Source organism: Falco naumanni, chromosome Z (genome assembly GCF_017639655.2).
Source record: "Falco naumanni isolate bFalNau1 chromosome Z, bFalNau1.pat, whole genome shotgun sequence".
In the NCBI taxonomy this organism is placed as follows: domain Eukaryota; kingdom Metazoa; phylum Chordata; class Aves; order Falconiformes; family Falconidae; genus Falco; species Falco naumanni.
The window spans coordinates 82739323-82756992 of NC_054080.1; the positions used below are offsets into that span (position 1 = coordinate 82739323).

The following is a 17670-nucleotide window of genomic DNA, read 5'->3' on the forward strand; positions in this document are numbered from 1 at the left end:
GTTTTCTTTGAACTGGGCAAATGCCCTTTCCTATACATTAAAGGCAAAACCTGGATTTCTTTAGTGAAAGTGTTTGAAGCTAACTATCTCTACAATCATCTTAGAATTGTCTCTAATACATCTGAGGGATTAAACATATTTAATTACATTACCAAACAGCAGAAATTTAAAGATAAAGCCTTTCGCTTAAAAGTTAACATCAAATATCATGCCTGAGATTTACAGCAATATAATAAGATCAGAAGGAAGTCGTTGAGAGGAAACTAGATTAACTCAGTTGATTAAATAAAAATGAACTGAAAGAATCATATCTTTGGTTCATTCTGTAAAACTAGTGTGCTAAATATAGATCTCAAAATTAAAGTGAGAATTTAAAAGGAAAGTGAAGGGAAACCTTTACTAGCAAGGAGTATGGTGACAAAAAACATACTTGTTTTGAACATTTTTGTAGAATTCATTGTGATAAAGAGGACTCCACCCATTGCCAAATCATTCATTATAATTAAGCCCACAGCCATGCTAAAAGGCCAATAACCATTACCAATCCAACCCATGCCTCCAATTTCCAATTGCTAATCTAGGCTCTTTGGCACAGATTATTTTCCATATCTAGTCTCTGTCTGAACAGAGATTATTTCCTCCACCTAGCACTATTAATACTGTTTTAGGGTCAGAGGTTGAACACCACCACAGCTGCAAATAAATGCTCAAGCACAGCACTAAAAAAATCTTAGCAGAGTTTGAATGCTGCCTGAAGTTTGGACAATGCAGCTCAGTGCCTCTGTAACCTGAAAGGGAACATACAGCTCCCCTAAAGGCTTTCCTGCACCTTTATGATGGCCATCTTCCCTGCCACAGGTGAAACCAACCTCTCTGTAGACCAAGTACTCTGACAGTATGGCAGTTTGAAGCTACCACAGCTGTGAGTCTAGCCTACCGCGAAAGAAAACCGTTCTCTGAAGCAGGCTGTCAAGATGCACAAAATTTATCAGAACCTAGCTAAGTATTCAAGATTAAGTTAACAAGGTCAAATAAAGTAAGATACCGTGACATGAATACAACAGGAGTGTGTCAGCGACAAAGAAGAGGCAAGATGTGGTTGGCCGCAGAAATATTGGAAGATCACGTGAATACCTGCAACCACCTTGAACAGAATTCCTGCAACTACCTACCTAGTCACTTTAGCTCATTCCATAGCACTGGATTTTAAAAGGGTGGCCTTCCAGAATTTTGTTTGCAGATGCTATCAAACACCCTCAGATGGAATCAAAAAAGTATACATAAGAAAACAACACCAACTTCTAGCGCCTGAAATTGCTCTTGTAAAGATCTGCTATCCTTAGGTGGCAACAAATGTGGCACAAATTAAAAGATGAGAACAAATTAACTGAAATTTTTTTTTGTGCCGTTTCAATTCTTTGATACATTTAAGGAAAACACAAGCAACATTACGTTTAAGACATGTAGATACAATTTGTGCATTGCATATATCTCACTTTCAAGGCAGTCATCTTACTCTTCAAGAGAGTCCAGATCTGAATTTTCAGCTTGTTCGTAACATAGCTGCATTAAACATCTATGAGAAAACTTCAGCTTTGCTTGGTTTTGTACTCTAGGCAACTTCCTGAACAGATAGGAAACAGGAAGTTGGGGCAGGAAACAAATGTCTCTCATTTTATGTTTCAGTAACAGTACAGGCTTTCAGGTGCACCATAGCAGATTAGTCTTGGTATTTGTTTTGGGGTGAGGAAGGGGAAAAGAGGGGGGAGGAAGAATTTTTAAGAGTTCAATATTGTTAGGCTGTCCTTCATACTAAAAAGACAGAACTATATGCACACAACAGTAACAAGTATACAAAGGAACCCTTGATCAATTGTGAACTCCAGATCAAAACACTTTTTAAGTTACTGTTTTGCAACCTACAATTTACTCCACATACTACACATGGTTAGACTGAGCTGCAGTTTACTACTCAATTACAACAAAGCATCTGGCAACCACTGTATGTTTGTAAAACAGGCTTAAAGCATAAGGTGAAGGTCTACTTTGTACTCGTTAGCATTCTGAATCTTAAATAAGCTACTGAAACCAAGTAAGCTATTGTGAAACCACAGCAACATGGTTTCACACAGGACCATGCTCTGCAAACAACAGTATTCAGGTGTTTCCATTGGAATTAAGACATTAAATCAACAAGCCTTAATTTATTGGACTATCTTTTAATTAATTTGATCACTTAGGAGTATGAAATTACCATCTTTGTTCCAGTGGTGCAATCTTAAATGTACTGTTTACAGTGGGAGTTAAGAAAATACCTGGTATGTAATTGCTCTGTGGTTCAATTCCAGCTGGGAAGTTAGTGTTTTCAGGAATGGAATGGGTATAGTCATCAAGAGGTGGAAGCTCCGTTAGAATCTCAGTGTGCCGTGGCACTAGTACAGGAGGCAAGACTGGAAAAGCAAAATTCAAAGCATTAGTAAGATCCTGACAATACATGTTACTGTGAGCTAAAAGAAAAACCAAACATCTAAACCATCTAATAATTTTTTCAGATGTTTTGAAATTTTCTGAATCTCAGTTCTGCTCATACTACAACTGTACTACTAGTTACTGGAAGAACAGACTCCTGAGGTGCCTCCCAAGCAAGGCTATTCCACATTAGCAAAGGTAAGTCATCTCTATTCTCCTTTTCCATCTGGACCATACTTAGCCCGCTGGAAACTGCTAGCAGTACTAGAAGTGTTTATCAATGCATTTGTTGTGTTCAACATATTTGTAGACATTTTTCAGTAATTTTACTATTAAAAACTTTCAGGAGATGGTATTCTCAAAAGCTTTATCTCCAAGAGTCTTGCACTTTTGGCAAGAGAAAGCAACACCTTTCTCTTTTTCGTTTAAAATGCTACGCTGGAACAACTATGTACAGCTATACAAAGTCAGAAGCAGTCTTCCTACCTGGTGTCTCCACTCTCTGGTAGTGGTAAGGGTTTACACATACTTCATCCTTTTTAAGATTAAAAGCATATTCACAGTTTTCAATTGCTTTAAGTTCATGGTGACTGTGAAGATCTGGCCAGCGCCACAAACGACAGTAAATAACATGCGGTAATCCTTTACGATGAGATACCTGTAGACGGCCATCGAGAGATCTATAGGGGAAAGATGTTGAGAAGTATTTACAGACTGCATGCTGTCGTCTTAATCACTCAAGCAACAGTGTACACGCATGGGATGGGTAGTTCGTGTATTCTCAGAATTCAATGGATTGACACTGCTAGTGACATTTATACTCTTGTTAAAAGGCTTCAAATGTGATAAAAATGTTGGTATCAAGCAGTGTCTTAACTTATTTTTGAGTTGCTCAAATTATTGCCAGTGAATTTAGAGTTCATTAAAAGCCACTTTACCTCCAACCAAGTATTACGAATGATTGCTTCATATACTTTTTTTTTTTTTAATGTAGAAGACAGTTGGTTTAAAAGAAAAAAAATAATCACACACTTTAACAGTCCCTTCCACTGCTAAACCTCAAGGCTTTGCTGTGGCATGGATGCTTTATGGCTTTAAGCATAAGAATTCCCACAGAAGGACTGCAAATAAGCCTATAAGCAGTCAGCTGCCCAAGCGATCCACATGGCAGTGTAACTGTAATGCAAAAAGCATGAATGCACATCTTGTAAGGGCTGTACAGTTTATCTTCTTGACTTCATCTGCCTTGCTACCAGCTGAAAACGTTTTGCTAGTTTTAAGACAGACTGCATATGCTTACACAAATGCAGATGTTTATGATTGTTATGGGATGTGAGACAAACCTCAATACACAAATCAAGTAATGTGACATGAAAAAATAAAGACCCTGTTTAGAATTTGTCCACCATTAAACTACTGAAGAATTTACGAACAATTCTTTAGTAGCTCGTATCTGAGCCAATTAGCAAGATTTAACTGAAAGCTTGTGGCATACAAAGCAGTTTAAACACTTTGTAAGATTAGGTCTAAAGAATTAAGTTTCCCAAGTTTGTTAATATAAATACCAAATCACATTAGAGCTTGCATTTAACAAGTCTTCCCACTCTTTCATTAGCACTGGCATAAAAAAGGAATATTCCAGAATTAAGAGTTTCATTGGTCAAAACATCAGCTGAACACACTTGGATTTCTACACTGGCAAGCAAATATTTTAAAATGCTGTACCATGAGAGGCCTATGAAGCATTTTAGTCTATTTTACAGCTAAAGCATCCCATTACAGACCCTCCAAAGCCAATCCCTCCCACAAGATTTCTATGATGCGAGAGAGGGCAGAATATTCACCTGGTTTGTTCAGAGAAGCTGTAAAGGCCTGTTGTATCCCACTGATCTATCGTGTTTGGTGTACTCAGTCCCCAAATTTCAGAGCAAGTGCTGTGCATAAATTGAAAACAAAAACAAAAAATTGATATGAATATGGAATATGGTTATTCAAAACACCATGATGTCAAACATGGAAAAATGTACAGAATACTTCCTTTCACATAGAAGATAGAGCATTGTTAGACTTGCATTTAAACTGACATCTCATGCTATATTTTCTATATGAAGGAGGCTATCAAAATGGAACATGTGATTCAAGGTAAATGATGTTTTTAAAAGGTGAACAAGTTCTCTGGTTTTAAGAGGTCAATACAGTTGTGATTTTCCTTAAAACAGGCAAAACTTCCTCAGCCTAGCTCTCACAAAATTCAATTTTAAAGGGTAGTTGCTGAGTTGGGTTTTTTTTGGTTTTGTTTCGTTTTAAACATAAGCATCCCTAAGACTTCAAACAAAGGCCATGTGTATCTGAAACTGAACATCACAATCTAACTTTCAGGTACAACCACTTCAGCATTAACATCATTCTCCACACACATACTGATTTGCTGCTTTTCCCAAAACAGAAAAGTTCTAACTCTGAAAAAAAGCACATGTAGCTGATACTTCTCACTGTTTCTGTACCCTCCTTGCTTAAAGTAGTAAATATTCTTTTCCATTGTACAAAAAATATCATGTTCATCAGTTTTACCATGTAGCATTTTAAGACTTGACTACAGAATAACAAAACTTTTAATTGCTAAATCAAGCAGGAGGAGAGAAAAGACAACTAACTCTTTACCAAACTGGTTCAATGACAAGATCACAACAGTAATGAAAAAGGAGCCTTCAGTCAAAGGCATGAACTAAATGCAGCAGTAAATTTAAGCAATGCAAGAAAACAGCATGGGCTTGTAAACGGGCAGCAGGCTTTCAGAAGCATAAATCAAGCTCACCTCTATCAGAGGCTTGCTCTGTGACCACTGAAAACTGACTGTTTCTTTTATATAAGTAACACTCAGCTAGACTTTGCGCCTCAGAAAGGAAGAGAACTTAGTTCCCAAGCAATTTACATACCCACTTCCTAATTGCAAAGCCTGAAGTTTGACTGGCTGCTACATAACCTTTAAAAATTATGGCCTCTTGAAAAGTTCTTTCTGAAAAACAGAAAGAAAAATCCAAGTTTATGAAACTCCTGGTTTTAAATAGGCATTGCAATTTAAATCTAAACTATTAAGCTTAGCTGATATACTCACAAATTTGGACTGAATGCTTATGGGAAGAGAAGCGAGGTAAGTATTTTTCTCTTCCCTACACAAGGAAAATTCATCAGTGTTATGAAACAAAACAGGAGACAGCACAGCACTGTACATAAAACCACTCTCAGGGCTGACAGCCACCTCAATTCCACGGTGAATTTAATAAAACAAGTATGGCCTATTGATGAAGGGAATGAATGGTTCTTCCTCCCTTCTTGCCAGTCCACATGCCTCATTTCTAATGCCATCCCATGGAAGCTGAAACATCCATGCAATCAAGGAGCAACCCAAATCAATAAACTGGCTATCTGACCACAGAACCTATGTGGCTCAAAATTTGTGTTTTCAGAATTACTTTTCAGCCAGATCAGTTGTTCTACTTAGTGTGGAGCTACCCAAGCACTACAAAGGAGGAGTGAGAGCAAAATTTTTGGCAGCAGCCTGCATTTATCAAAAATAAAAATGTTGAATAAAATATAGCCTTTGACATTTTACTGATTATGACACAAGCAAAATCTTGTACTAGCCGACTTTTTGTCTACTAGAGAGCAGCAGACAGCCACAGGCAAAGGCCCAGTCACTGACATACATCCAGCTCTGCAAGAAAGCCAACTGTCCTCAACAAGTTACATCCACCTCAGATGCAGGCAGCATCACAGCTCTCCAGAAAGAGTGGGCCAAAGAGCAATACTGACCATCCCCACGTTAGTGAGCCTGCAACCTCTCTTTTTCATATTCTTAAGACGCCTCCAGGATGGTGGGCTGCCAGAAGCTGCCTAAGGATTGAAAAAATTGTCCCAAAGACACAGGGGCAGCCTGTGGGACACCAGGCAGCAGCCCTGAACTGTACTGTGTCCTTAAATAGGCATCACTACTGCTGGTAAGACAGATCATCATGCACATTAAATTACAAGAACAATCAGCAGACACAAAGCCTGCTGCATATTAATTGACATAGTCAGCTCTGACGGCTTACTACCTTTGAGCAATAGATCCTTTGTACAAAGCAGCACTCCAAAGCTGATGCTGTCACACAGATTACATGTTCCCAAAATTGTGGGGTGCATTACTGGTGTAAGGATGACATGCCACGCGTTTGCTTCACAAGACTTTTAAGAAAGCACATGCAGAAGTAAAATTTCATAGCCCTTGACAAAGCATGCTGAACAGAACAGTATTTTATATTGCTAACCTCTTTATAAATATTCAAACTATCAAAGCTGACAGCATATTTCACAAGCTACGGAAAGACAAACAGTATCCTGAAGTGACTGTGTGACAGAGACATAGCTTGCTATGAAACTGGATGCTGTGGAGGGAGGGCAGGCCATGACGTACAGAAAAAAGTGACCAGTTAGAGCAAACCTGCTGCAATATTCAGCAGCTTAAATGATAAGCTGTCTTCCAGGATGTATCCCTGCTTAGAGCTGGGATTAATATCAGTGTTACAGCGGCTCATCTAAGCTATGACTACACTCCAACTCGAATAATCTACAGTCAAAAACAGAAGTGCCTGCAGGAAAATATTACTGTTCACAGGAAGAAACATCTGCGGAAATGAAGTGGCCTCCCCACTCCCCAGATCACATAAAAGATCCACTGCCTAAAAGATGCAAGACTGTCCCCCCACCACATCACCCGGTCGATAAACTAAGGTTCTTGGTATTCACACACACGCACACCAAATCAGAACGAAATTTCTCACAACCATAAAAAGCATACTTCGTACATAGCGCTTCCATGAAAGGCCACAGTATGTTCATTCATACGCAAGCAACAGCCTGGCAGAGGGCACACACACCTACTCATCCCAGAAAGGTGGTGGTTGTAAAGAAGGTGACAGCATTCTGAAAGATGTTTTAACAACCACCAAAACCATCTAAAAGGGAGACAGGAAGGGAGACAGGAGGTACAGACATTTTAGTAGTACAGAATGAACACCTTGAAAATAAATAGCAGGCATTCTCTCCTAAACCTGCCTTTCTGAAACATCCTAAATGCCTTGTGATGTAAGCAGTCCTTCTGTGCCTTAGTCCATGAAGAATTTATAAGAATCAGGGACTAACATCTGTACTCATAAGTTAAGTCTTGTCTGGAAACATTCCTGGGCCCTGGAACACGATTGTGTATGCTAGAAAGCTGCTAGGACATTCCCCAGCGCTAGGCCATGCCAATTACTGTTCTCCCACACAATTCCCAGGTTTGAGTCGCACACCATCGGGACCACTCGCACCGGGCAGTTCAGATGTTGCCACCCTGCCCTGATAGCTAAGAGTTTATGGACCAGACAGCCCTGAGCCAGTTGGCCATGGTGCCTGGGAATGTTCCCAGGCACATTTGATTTATTAGGAGGGAGGCAGCCAACACATATCACCATTTCACCTTTAGAAAGCAGACTGCCCTCAAACCAAAGCCTAGAAGCACACTTTGGGCTTCATGTTTTACCAAAGTAGTAAAAAAGAGAGGGTTTTGGTTTACAGCTTGCTGTATACTGCAGCCTGGTAAGCCATCACTGTTTCCAAAATACAATTTGGCTCCTGCATCTAAGCTGTACTTAAATCTTTCCTGTGTAGACAGCACAAATATACTCCAAAATACAAGCTTCAAGCTAATACACTTCCTCCCACCAGAGCAGACAGTTTCATTCCAAGGAGCACTTTCATTGCTGTTCTCAAAACAATCTGTCCGTTGACAGAAATGAGGTCAACTATACAAAAGCTAATATTTCTATCTTTTCAACACTAGCTTAGATTAGCAAATCACCATGTTCTGTGGACTCTAGCACTCTTCAGAGCAAGCTTGCTTGAATACTAGGTTGTTGCTTTTGAAGACCCCACAAAATAAATTAATTTATTATAAGGGTCTTCAGGGATATAAAGCACCAAGTTGGTTCAGTTTCCCAGGTGTTCTGAAGTTCTAACAAAAGAAAACTGTTTCCCAGAGAAAGGAGAAATGCTTAAAGGATAGCTGCAAGAAATAACAACTTTTTGAGACCCAGTGATTTTCAGGGAAAAGTCAAAGTCTAGCAGATGTCTAGTTAAGCTACTACACACTAAACCTGGGACAACTCAGTCCTGCAATTCCTATATCCCAGGACTGACCAGAGGGCTGATGTGGCGAAGAAAGGGTCAGACAAGTTATATTACTGGGTAGAATCAAAGCTTCCCAAAGTCAGAGCCTTCCCCTAAGTGGAAAGGGTTGCAAGGGTTGGCATTTCAACATGACTTTTCATCTGTGTATAAGGAGCAACATCTCAGATGATACTGTACAATTCTGGCAAGAAGAATCTTTAATGTGTCTATCAGCATGCAACAGCACACAGTATGCCTTCACTTCTTCCATTTCATCATTTCCTTTAACAGGAAAATCTGAGTTCCAAAAAAACTCTACTCTGGGCAAGAAATTACCTAAACAGCAAAGAGCTCTAGTAATGCTTCACAATTTTGAGACAAAGTGCCAAAACTGCCTTTCTTCAGCAAGACACAAAATACTGACACACACAAGAAAAAATGCGGACACAGGAAAAGCCTAAATATCAAAGATAACAAAAAAATATTTGTATTGCCTAGTCTACGTATCACAGATGATGTTCCCAATCAGCATCAACAGCACAAACTATCTTAGTGGAATAATAGTATCTGTAAGTCTACTACAAAACTGGACTAATCAAGTCCCAGTTCAAATACAGATGAATTATTGATCTGCCCATGAAGAATGAACACTGACAAACATGGTCTGTGCCACACTCTTAAGTAAGCAATATGATTGCTTGCTTTAATTTGTTATAGCCCTGTTGGAGGAATCCAATATCAAGTCCATATCAAATTCTGTAATAGCAAGATATAAACTACATGGGATGAAACAGCTCGAAGTAATATATTATAGGCACATTCAGGAGTTCAAAAATACAGATGGATGTCATCTCAAATGGGACACCCTGCCCCAAAAGAGATTTTCATAATCACAATATGATTAAGTGGTAAAGTATGCAGATCCATCTAGGTAAAAAAGGGAACAGGATAAGGCTGAACAGGACAAGATAAACACTGCCAATCAGCATATTAATATTAGGTCTGTGCCAGTACAATCTGATCTTAGTGAATGTAGAAATCCATTTGCAACCTGGCTTGCAGCAGCAGTAATTCTGAACTAGAAATTTCAGCAGCTGGACATGCAGCTACACAGAACAATCCACAGTCTCCTCACTGATGTCCATATGCCAACTAAGAAAATTACCTCAGGTTGGTACTCGACCTAGGTTGCTTCATTTTGTTCAGCTTCCCAGCACAGTTAAAAGCCAGATGTACTGATGCACATACTTGCTTGGACCTGTACAAGCACTGTCCAAACAGCCATGACCACAGCATCAAACAAGCTGGTGCCTACACATGGCACTGTGCTGCACATACTCCAAGTCATCCCCATACTTTCCCCAAGTGCATTTGCAAAGTAGAAGATATGAGGGATAAAGCTGGTAGGTCTCATTGATACTGTTTTATAGAGATGCTGTTTTATTTGAGGCTATAGCTGAAAGAACCCAAAGCCAGCAAGAGCTTTAAGCAGTACCCTACATGCACCAAAACAGTAACACACATGCTTAGGCTGATATCTGTATATTACATGTTGTTGCTACTATGAATTTATTACTGGTTTTTACTCAGACAGAATGAGCAAAGCAACTACCCCACTACTAAGACTGTTTACGGTATTGGCAACGCTGTGTGCTCTAGGTATTTCTTGTACTAAATGAAGTGCTCGCAACAAGTATGACATCAGAGGAAAGCAGGCAGAACCACTTCACAGATATTTACATATGAAGTACCAAAAAGTCTATACAGAAGTTGTTAAATACTGTCACAATTCATACATAACTGCAACTGCACTTTCTTCTTCAAAGTCTTGCAAAGTGGAACAGCTCTAAAGGAGCTAAAACAGAATTCAGTTGACAGCTTCCTCTTCACCTGAAGTGCCAGCACTAGCAAGATGACAAATAAAACCTGAAATACAAATACATTCATGGTAGTCAAAGCCTGTATTATACAGGAATCGTTACAGAACGGTCTTGGACATTTTACTTGCTTATTTGTTAAGTATTACGCTGAACATCTAGATTATTCCTGAATCTTTCACATCTTTCAGAACCTACAGCCACTACCAAATTTGCAAGTACATGTGCAAAGTAATCTTCTCCATTTGTCTTTCTCCTGCATCTTATAATCACAAGCCTTTCTTCCACTGAATCTAATTTGTCTTCCCCCTACATTTTCTGAGGCATTTGTAGTGCTGGAGCTGTGACTGAAATGAGAAATAATTTCAGTAAACTGTGATAGTACCTCATTTATCATTTTAACTTTCATTCTCATATCCCACTTCAGTTTTCAAATTCTAGAATTCTCATGCAAAGCCTTCCCTAAAAATGCGAGCCTGACATTTGTTTTCACTCACATTTTCACACAAAGACTAAACAAGAAGAATGTAACAACAACAGAAAAGATGATCAGGTTTTCACTTGAACTAGAGAAGTCACTTAGCAGAGTCATACAAACACCTTTACACCAGCCTAACGTTTACAGAATTTAATGCCTCGCCTGATAATTTGTCAAAGGGGCAGAACAGCAGTGCAGAATTTTCTTCAAGAGCTACACCAAGCTATCCAAAATGGAGTTCGCACAGTAAGAAATGACCATTGCCTTTATGGAATCCCATTTCCTCATAACAAATGGGCAAATGCCATTGCTTTAACATTGCTCATGGCTGTTTCTGTAAAATTGAGTAGACAGGTTAAAGTCTGCAGACTGAAGATCTGCACCTCGCACAGTAATTAAAAAATAAAAAAAGTCCTGCTATGTAAGATCTTAGACCCAAGACTTCAGGCAGCAACATACTAAGCAGGAACACCGCTATATTGGCTAAGGCTCTGGTTCATCACTGGTGTAGCTAGACTGAAGCTGCACTCCTGTGAAGATACTGTCCCATTACGCTCCACTGATACTAGCTCTGAGGAAAGAATCACTCGATGGATGAAAGAACAGAATCCTTCCTTTGACACCAGCTACCTTCTTCCTGATGCAACTGAGGATCAAAAACAGCTTGGAGGGAAGTATACCAAACCTTTGGAACTACCTCAGAGGGGGTCTTGAAGACAACAGCAATAGGAAAGACTGATTTGAAAGGCTTAGGTGTAATACACGTGAAACAAAGTCCACAATTAATATAGTTCATTGGCTTACATACAGTATCATATTCAGCAGAAACGACAGTTCCTACCAAATCTGCTCTATCGTGGTTTCTTTAATTCTGAGTTTCAAATGTGTAGTTGCCTTCATATTCTGACCTGACAGTCCTATCTATATACTGGCAATTAGCATTTCTCCCTATTACAACGTAAAATGTCTATGTACCAGACAGCAGCAATCTTAATTTTATCACCTGTCTTTGCAAACAGCACCTCAGCTAGCTGTAGCCAGCTGTCTGAACAAAAGCTTACTGTAAAATGTAGTGTGCCTGGCCTAAATACCTCAGCTACCAAAATGTATGTTGCTCATGGTTTCTTTTGCCCATACTGGGGATGACAGTAAAAAGGTTATTTGCACTATGCTCACTTAGAAAACATTAAAGAGAGTTGCAGTAATAATGCAAATATTAAGTTACTTCCATGAGATATCTATTGTACTCTTCTTCAAATCTTACATCATTTGGCATGCCTGCAGAACTGACCGATCTTTTTACTTGCATCTCCATCATTCCATATTGCAGTGACAAAATATCATCTGCTCATTTAAATGTACATAACTAGGCATACACATTCATCAAATAGCACAACTCAAAGCTACAGCAGCTCACTCCTGCATGTGAATGATGTGAAGTAATGTAGAGGTCCTGATCTCATTTTCTTGTAACAGAAAATGTAAAAATTCAGTAATGCAGTATGAAATAATGATTTTTCTTTCAAGCACCTGCTAGAGGGATGAGCTAGTATCTTAACCAAGGCTGAACAAAAAGCACAAGTGTGAATTCTTCTTAAAAATTGTTTACACAGATCTGCAGTGGTACTCATCCTTCAGAGGAGCTGGACAAGGTTCTTCCATGGAGACCATTCTGTGACAAACACTGGGGCAGAAAAGGAGACCCCTAGAAAGTTCTGTAAAAGGCTAGTATTAGCAACCAGAGTGAATGGGTATTTACGAGTTTTAAGTACAGGTTGGTAGTTAGTCTGCTAACAGATTCTCCCATTCTTCAGAGGGGAAACAGAGCCTGTTAAGTCTAGGAAAAGGATATTAAGTAATGTCTAAAAGAGCCCTGGTCTCCAGAAAAGAAAGCTCTTACAGAACTGAAAGCACAGGTTTCTCTCTCAGCACAAACTCAACAAAACAATAGTAAAACTGGCAGCTGGGGCATTCAGCTCCCACAGTTACGAGTGGTTCCCCAAGTGTCCCCAAACTCTTATTTAAGCAAATGGTCTTACACATATAACAAAAAAAGCTTGTTTTTCTCTCTCTCCCAGAATCCAAACCCAGACCTTTTTTCTGTGTGTTGCATATGCTTGAAGATTACTTGCTCAAAGCAGTAACTGTACTTTCTCTGCATGCCTCCCTCCTCCCTACATACACATTCAGGAATGGTACATCCAAGAAAGAAATGTTTATGCATGTACATATTTAGTGGAATTTAAACCAGGAACCATTACACAACTTCTCATAATCAGGATCCTTTTACGAATAAAGTTTACATAGAATTTTATACAGTACATTCAAAAGCATTACATCAAATAGAAAATGCAACATCTGAACTGAGGAAAATTACTTAAGTAAACTTCCTTATAAATGGATGTATGCTAAAAAAGTAACACATCAAAATAGCCAGAAAAGCAGGAGACACAGGATACAATTAACCTCCCTAACACTGTGGGAAAAGAAAAAAAGTCATTGAACAAGTCCAATTTACTCCAGCTTAAACTTTAGGGATGTCCACAGGGAACTCGAAAGTGGAACGTGAGGTATGAAAGATACTCTGTTATAGCCTAAGACCTGAGCCACTCATTGCTCATTTCAGGGCCAGTAGCTAGTTTCTTCCAGTTTTGCAGAACACCGGGTCAACAAGTCATCTTGATGAACAGTATAGGCTTCTGTTGCCTTTTCTAAAGGCACACTTCTTGGTCACATGTGCAACAAACTGCCTACAAAGGCAAAAATACAGATATAAGGCAGGCCTCTTCAAAGCACTTTATCCTCCTCCCTTCTCCCAAATCCTGACATGCTAGCCCAGTGCTGTCAGACAAAATAAAGCACCCAACAGTGTTACCTTTATTTTTCTCTCGATGCTAGGAGATGCTGGAAGGATAGCACCTCAAAGTTCAAGAGCAATTGTTCCAGGATGCCATGGAAACCAAGCAGAAGTAAAGTATTTATTTCTTTTCTTGTTGTCCATGTGGTCTGTTCAGATGAAGATCCTATCAAGGAGTCTTTACTCTGCTCAAAGTCAGGTGGTGAGCAGCCTGCAAACTTGTAAGCTTCTAAACAGCAAGGTCAAGCAGCACAGAGATGGTGTTCAGGACTGAGAAATAAAAGGCATGCGATACAGCTTGGTTTCAGTCAAGAGTCCGAGGGAGCTGGCCACAAGTCTTACGCTCAGAGACTGAAGACAGGCAGGATGCAAAAGTAGCCTCCGGAAATCATGAGCTAACAGCTTTGACGGGAAACTTGTCCTACAGTTCTCTACTCTCAACATACCACAGCCTTCAGCGGCTGCAATCTGTATCTCTCAAACTCTGAAGCAGTCTTACTGGAGATAAGATTAACCACAACACAGGTTTACTGCCCCCTAGTCACATGTTCAAAAACCACCAACACAATCAAGTGACTTCTAGACGCCCTGCACCTAGTGAGGGTATCAAGTGTACGCCAGCATCCACAACAGCAGCTCCTCAGAGACTAACCAGGCAGGAGGGGAAACAAACATGCAAAAAACGCAAAGAAAAACAGATTATCATATGGATCGACAAGCTCTGAGGATGTGGATGTTTGTACTTTAAGACTGCATTCTTGGAAGGGTAACTTGGAATTCCTATGCTACTTTCCTTTGTGACATTATTATATCCAAAATAATACAGCAATTGGAAAACCTTCATTGCAGCTTCTCACAGTATCTTTAGGAACATAAATACAGCACTTCAACTGGGATAGAAGTTTGTAAGTTTGAAACTCCCATAGCTGAAAGTACCATGTGCATTACGTATCTTTTAATATTAGTTTGCTTAGACAAGTTATCTGTATTTCATCTGAGAACACCACACTGGAAAATGCCTTCAGGCTTTCTGACAAAAGCTTTCCAGAGAACACGGGACCACCACCTCCTGAAAGAAATACAAGATCAAAACTCTGTTACTGGAGTAAAAGGAAGCATAACCAGGTACACACGGTCAAAAACCATCCATTTAAGAGAAGAATTAGCTCCATGTAGCTACTAGAGATGTTGCACCACATCATGAAGCAGGCAGCTATGAAGCAACTATGTTCAGCAACTCATTCTAGCTGAGAAATCACCATCTGTCCTCCACTCTCATTACACCATGCCTATGAGAACAGTTGATCAAGCAATTCATTTCTAATATTTAAATTATCACTGAAATGCTCCAACTAAAGAGACAGATGACTAGCATGGTCTTCCAGACTGGGAACAATATCAAGCTGTTGAATACCTTTCTTTCACTTACAAGTTACATCAGGAACGAAGAACCTAACAGATTCATCTCAATTTCATTTCACACCACGTGGTTACTTTTTTCTGTTTTGCATTAGTAAGCAATATCATGCAGTGAGTTAAGATGACACCCAAAGCAGTTTCACAGCTTAACTCTCTATCATCCTTAACAGACCTAAAACAATCTGAGGTATCAAAGGACACAGTATCTTTATAGGAAGACATCTCCAGCACAATACCGGCTGATCCACAACAAATTAGTTTGTTAACAGCAGATAGCAATCTCTTAGAAGATGGTACTTTCAAAAGACATAAACAGAGCTTGGCATACACATTTCAGGATGTCGTGGTTTAACCCCGGCCAGTACTCAAGCACCACCAGCAACCAAGCACCACGAAGACACCTGCTCGCTCCCCCCTACCCAGAGGGATGGGGAGGAGGGTTGGAAAGGAATATAAAACTCAAGGGTTAGAGATAACAATTTAATAGGTAAAGCAAAAGCTGCACACACAAGCAAAGCAAAGCAAAGGAATTCATTCACTATTCCCCATGGGCAGGCAGGTGTTTGGCCATCCCCAGGAAAGCCGGGCTCCATCATGCATCTTGGGAAGACAAACACCATAATGCCAAATGTCCCCCCCCTTCCTTCTTCTTCCCCAGTTTATATACCCAGCATGACATCCCACGGTATGGAATACCTGTTTGGCTGGTTCGGGTCACCTGTCCTGGCTGTGCCTCCCCCAGCCCTCTTGCCAGCAGGGCCCAAGGAACTGAAAAGTCCTTGATTTAGTATAAACATCACCCAGCAACAACTAAGAATATCAGTGTCCTATCAACATTGTTCTCACATCACAGCCAACACACAGCACTGTACTAGCTACTAAGAAGAAAATTAACTCATCCCAGCTGAAACCAGGACACAGGACTAGCACCAGACAGACATTTAAAAATGACCTTTATCTTGAGCTCTCTAACCAGTATTAGTCACAGTAGGTGAGGTAAAAGCTTTTCACACAAGCTAACAGGTAAAAGCTAGCTACCAAGGGCCAAGTAAAATTTTTCTCAAGGACTCTGTCATCCGCCAAGTGGGTTAGCGGCTGATGCTACCACATGAGTGGGCTATTTTGCAACTGATGGACAGCTGAAAAAACATGTGACATTTTGATTAACCTTCTCAAACTACTGGGTATTTGGGGTAGTGAGGGGGAGGGATTAGCTTTGCAAGACATTTATCTTGTCCACATTCCTTGAAAATGCTAACTTGGCAAAAAGATTACTCTTAGAACACCACATACAGGACCTTTTAATACCTCATTTCAAACTGAAGCTGCCTCTGGACAGCTTTTCCTATGAATCATACACCCTTCTTAAGAAACCCAGGAAGACAAATGAACACAGGATACATGAAGTGCTTTATGCTGGGAAGCCACTACAGCCAAAATGTCCCCTGCCACAACCTAAGCCACACACACCTAGCAGAAAACTGGTGAAAGAATACATTGAACTTGATCCATGCCCCAAACAAGAGACTATCTCTAAAGATGAGGCATACGAAAATTCAAAGAAACATAAAGTATTATATAACTAAGGCATGCAGCGTTTCCCTTAAGATATTTCAAATGAAGTTAAGGTTTGAGCCATAGAGGAAGCTTTCCCAAGCAACACACTGCTGAAGAGAACTGAATGGTCCTTGTGCCGTGATTGTTGCATCATTTTGCTAAACAATTAAATACAGAACCTAAGTCAAACAATGACATTACCAATCACACAGAGTGATGTCCAGATTTTATGCGAAATATTAAAATAAAATTCACAGCTAGCAAGGAAGCCACAAAAAGGTTTGAAGAGTTTAATTGTTCAGATACAAGAAAGCACTATTTTTGAAGTGAACTTTGTGTTTGCTGAGATATTACATTGCCTTATGTGTTTAGCAAAGGCAAAATCAGGAAGGCAACTTAATAGCCAAGGTGTTTAACTACAGGCCTCTGCTCTCGGGCCCAAAACAGAATACAGGACCCCATATTAGATACTGTTGACAGAAAATCTGAGTATGCAGGGACACCGTTAGAACAAGAATTAAAATCAATTCCCTGAGCTTTGCTGCCTAGAGCTAGACAGAACGGGCATGTTAAGATCACGGACAAGTCCTGAAGTCTTCAGCATCTTGCCCATGATCCATACCCAGAACACTCATCTAAAGACAATGCCCACAAGCACTCTTGCCTCACATGCAATTGTTTAACGGTCAAAGCACTTTTCCAGGAGGTCCAACAGTTTCCTTTCCACAATCCACCTAACAGAAGTCAACCCTGATCTACCATCTGCTCTCTGCTGAGGTGGCAGTTGCTCACTCTGTCCTATTGCAGCCAAAAAGATGATTTTC

At 39.9% G+C, this 17670-nt stretch overlaps 1 protein-coding gene across 2 annotated transcripts in view; it reads right to left on the reverse strand.

Annotated features, from left to right (window-relative positions):
- Window positions 1-17670, reverse strand: part of SMAD2 (SMAD family member 2) — a 52712-nt gene that overhangs the window by 11268 nt on the left and 23774 nt on the right. The window contains exons 3-5 of one of the 2 annotated variants that reach the window (XM_040580195.1): window positions 4314-4403; window positions 2956-3149; window positions 2316-2450 (exon numbers count right to left, since the gene is read on the reverse strand). In XM_040580195.1, coding sequence (XP_040436129.1) covers window positions 2316-2450; window positions 2956-3149; window positions 4314-4403 — 419 coding nt within the window. The remainder of the gene's footprint in view (window positions 1-2315; window positions 2451-2955; window positions 3150-4313; window positions 4404-17670) is intronic. The other variant, XM_040580196.1, reaches the window with a different exon arrangement.